The 3,703-nt window shown below is 36.8% G+C and overlaps 1 protein-coding gene across 1 annotated transcript; it reads right to left on the bottom strand.

Annotated features, from left to right (window-relative positions):
• Positions 1 to 215: 215 nt before the first annotated feature.
• On the bottom strand, positions 216 to 3,447 carry LOC120139393 (dnaJ homolog subfamily B member 4-like). The gene is made up of 2 exons (XM_039154628.1): positions 2,724 to 3,447; positions 216 to 1,047 (listed from the first exon to the last, which is right to left on the bottom strand). Exons 1-2 carry the CDS (start codon positions 3,371 to 3,373, stop codon positions 603 to 605), a joined length of 1,095 nt encoding a protein of 364 aa, XP_039010559.1. The 5' UTR covers positions 3,374 to 3,447; the 3' UTR covers positions 216 to 602.
• Positions 3,448 to 3,703: the final 256 nt, after the last annotated feature.

Genomic DNA, 3,703 nt, shown 5'->3' with positions numbered 1-3,703 from the left:
ATGCAAAAACAAAAATTCTCAATACTCTTAATTATCAGACTTTTTATTATAATATTGCTTATGACTTTACCTTTCTTCCCCTTCATACATTTATTTTCCAGGGCAAGACCATACAAGCAACAGTATTTTTGATGAATCTAAGCTAGGCAAGGCGAGATAATAATTCCGAACAGAATTGATGATTAGAAGTATCTTAACATAATCAATTTCCAAAAGAACAAAACCAAGATAATCAGCAATTTTAAGTTCCATTTGCAATGAATTAATACACCAAATCTACTGCTTCCTTCAAGCATGCCAAAAATTCCAAAGGCATTTGACATTTCTATGTATGACATTTACTTTGAGTTAAACCCTCGAGGAATATATATAAAAAAGCTCAGGTCTAATTACCTGTTTAAACCTACCCTTCCAGTTAGAATGAAACCTACTCCCACTTTCTCTCCAAAGGGTTGATTGTAATGGCTAGCCAATTCTCAGCTCCTCCAGACCAAAAGGAGGAACAATGAAAACCCAAAAACTTCCAAACCTTCACATTCTAACACTGTAAACACGCTATTTGCATGCAACAAAAAGTTCAAGGCCCACTAATATTAAACATGTTACGAAACACTGCCCAAAACTCTCCTTAACTCAGATTTCTGTTCTGTGGTTAGCCTTGATGGGTACTTGACATCTAATTTGATCCTCAAATTACCCTTTTTCCCAGGTTCTTTCGAGATAGGCATTCCTTCGTTTGGAACCACAACTTCAGCATCAGGCTTGATGATATCAGTTAGAGGTGTCACAAGATTCCTCCCATCCAGAGTAGTCAGCTCAAGAGTCCTACCAGTGAGGGACTCTAGCAGAGTAATCTCCTGATTGACGACCAAATCATTACCATCCCTTTTATAAAGGGCATGTGGTTTCTCCTCTATCACAAAAATGACATCAGCAGGGATTATACCAGGCTCCTCATTGCCTTTCTCCGGGAATGTGATCTTTGTTCCCCTCTTCCAACCAGGTTTTATTTCAATGGTCAATATCTCCTCTACAGTCCTAGACTTACTGCAAGAAAGTAGTTCAGTTTTCAGGTCAAAGTAACAGCGGCAAGTATTCATGTAAATAACACCACAAAGACTATTACCAAAAACGAATAGAAAAAGACTAATGCAGAGCCAGACTGGGTGTCATGAGATGAAAGCTTTAGTTTATCTGTCTATTTTTCTATCAAACTTGAGAATGCTGCAAGAATTCATAATTCATATTTCGTTCTACTTCTCTAGATGATCTTTAAAATCCCATTGGTACCCACAAATAACCTGTGTTGTAATACAATTGGATAAAAGAGGAGCTCTTGCTTCCTTGCATATAGGCTCAAAGACAAACAAGCAGGTTCATAGTGAAAAAGATGGAAACATAGACACAAGAAATTTCTAACATGCACAGGCTATCTTAGCATCATTAGGAACTCTAGAAAATTAGAATTGCAGTAGCATCTAGTCCTTACATTTGCATATTACTTCATGAGTAAAACGCAGTAGTATTTGACTCGGTTAGTCCAGTTTTTAAAACCTACCCATACATCCCAAACAAATAAAAGGATCCCACCTCAAACCAACTGCAAAAGCCAAGATAGAAACCATTATCCATATCGACCCAAAAGGACAATGACATGTTAGCATAACCAAAAGCATGAAGCGGCGGGTGGCTTTTTTTCTTTATTCCCTCGACTGGGGTTGATAGCTTTAAAGATGGAATGACGAGGGTTGTGTGTAATGGTGGTTTATCACATAAACAAATTCTTAACCGAGAACAATCTCCTAGCAAAAAGTGAAACAGAATTATTCAAATCTCAGAATCTTATCTTTAGAGAACAAAATGTCCTTACTATGTATCCTAGGGTCTATAAGACATAAGTACCTTATGGCCTTTACAAACTTAGAAGTGAGATTATTGAGGAGATTTAGGTGACTCAAAACCACCAGATTCACTTGGAAATCTTCATCTCTATTCCTAAACAAAGAAGCATATGCTGTGATGTTATAATATTTAATCATCCTTAATAGGAGTTTATTTATTCTGTACAGTAGGAGGGTTTGAACTTAAGATCTTTAACCAACCCGAAACACCTGATGTGAAAACGCTGAGAAATTCAACAGCCTCTGCTTGTCCAATGCTAACCTCATCCCACGAAAACATGGATTGATACTTCTTATGATCAACAAGAAAACAGAAGAACTTTCCTTCCTTGAGTCAACATTTATTTTTAACTAAAAATGAAACGGCCCCGGTTATTTGGTATCCATAGTAAACAACTCGAAATGTTTTCTGACCATAAATAAAACCAAATAGAACAAGAAATTTAATACAAAGAATAAGCAATCATAAGAAGCTAACTCCTAATCGTAGGAAGAAAATTACTCGCACCCCTAGCATTGGATGCTAAATATAATATAGCTCAGGCTTGCTGTTTTATAAGAAGCAATTAAAGATATAACATTGCCTGCCATCAAGCAACAACGGGTTTTATCTTATCCAGCAAACATTTCACTATCAAACAAACAAAGTTCCCATATTTTCAACAACATAAATCACAATAAACACCAAGAACCATTTCCACCATCTAGCAAACAAAATTCTTATATTTTCAATAACATAAATCCAATAAATAGTAATCTCATTTTATACATGATTAAAATTAAAGGCATTAAAGTTACATATATATATATAAATTGGCTTACCCTTGGACGGATTGATCAAAAACATTCCTGGAAATCCTCATTTTCTTCTTGGCACCATTATAGAGCTCTTCCAGGCTACAAGGCAACACATTTTCCACAGAAGCGGCTTTCCTCATTTCTCCATTACTACTACTGGTACTGGTACTGGTACTAGTCCCGTAACCACCACCACCATTATTATTATTATTATTATTCCTAAATTGCCCTTCTCTAAACCCTCTATTTCCTCTTCCACCATTGGACTCCGCCCCAAACAGTTCCTCATATATATCATCGGCGTTCCGTGGATTAAACCTGAAAGAACCGGTATTAGGTTGCTGCTGCTGCCTCTGGTTATTATAGTAATGGCCAGCTCCGCGGGAATATGACGTGGAAGCGTGAGATTGGTTAGGCGGAGCAGAAGAAGCCGGGAACTGTCCGGATTTGAGAGCCTCCTCGCCGTAATGATCGTAGATCTGACGTTTCTGGGGATCGGAGAGAACATCGTAAGCTTCGGAGAGAAGCTTGAATTTGGCCTCGGCTTCGGGTCGTTTGGAGGAAGGGTTCTTGTCCGGGTGCCAAATCATGGCCAGCCTTTTGTAGGCCTTTTTGAGATCGTCGTCGGTGGCATGGCGATTCACTTTGAGGATATTGTAATAATCGACGCCCATTGTTCTGGGTTTGGGAATACAAAATTGAGGAATATAACCAACCCTGAAATAGGGAAGGCAAAAGGGAAGATCAACTGAATGAATGATAATCTTATAATTCTTCGTTCGACTAAAATTAATGACATATTTATGTATTTCAATAATAATTAGTATTACCATAATAATATTTTTTATATAATCTTTAAAAAATTATTTTTATCTACCAGTCAAACTTTCTTTTAATTACTTAAAGATTTTATCATTTAACTCATAATTATGTACAAATCTGATCTTATATTATAAAAATCTTTTGTAGGCCCAATAACGGGACGCTAACTATATTTTCAAAAA

This window comes from Hibiscus syriacus, unplaced genomic scaffold, assembly GCF_006381635.1.
Source record: "Hibiscus syriacus cultivar Baekdansim isolate YM2019G1 unplaced genomic scaffold, ASM638163v2 tig00110745_pilon, whole genome shotgun sequence".
NCBI classification, from domain to species: Eukaryota; Viridiplantae; Streptophyta; class Magnoliopsida; order Malvales; family Malvaceae; genus Hibiscus; species Hibiscus syriacus.
The sequence above is the reverse complement of the archived record's forward strand: the minus strand, read 5'-3'. Positions and strand labels throughout refer to the sequence as shown.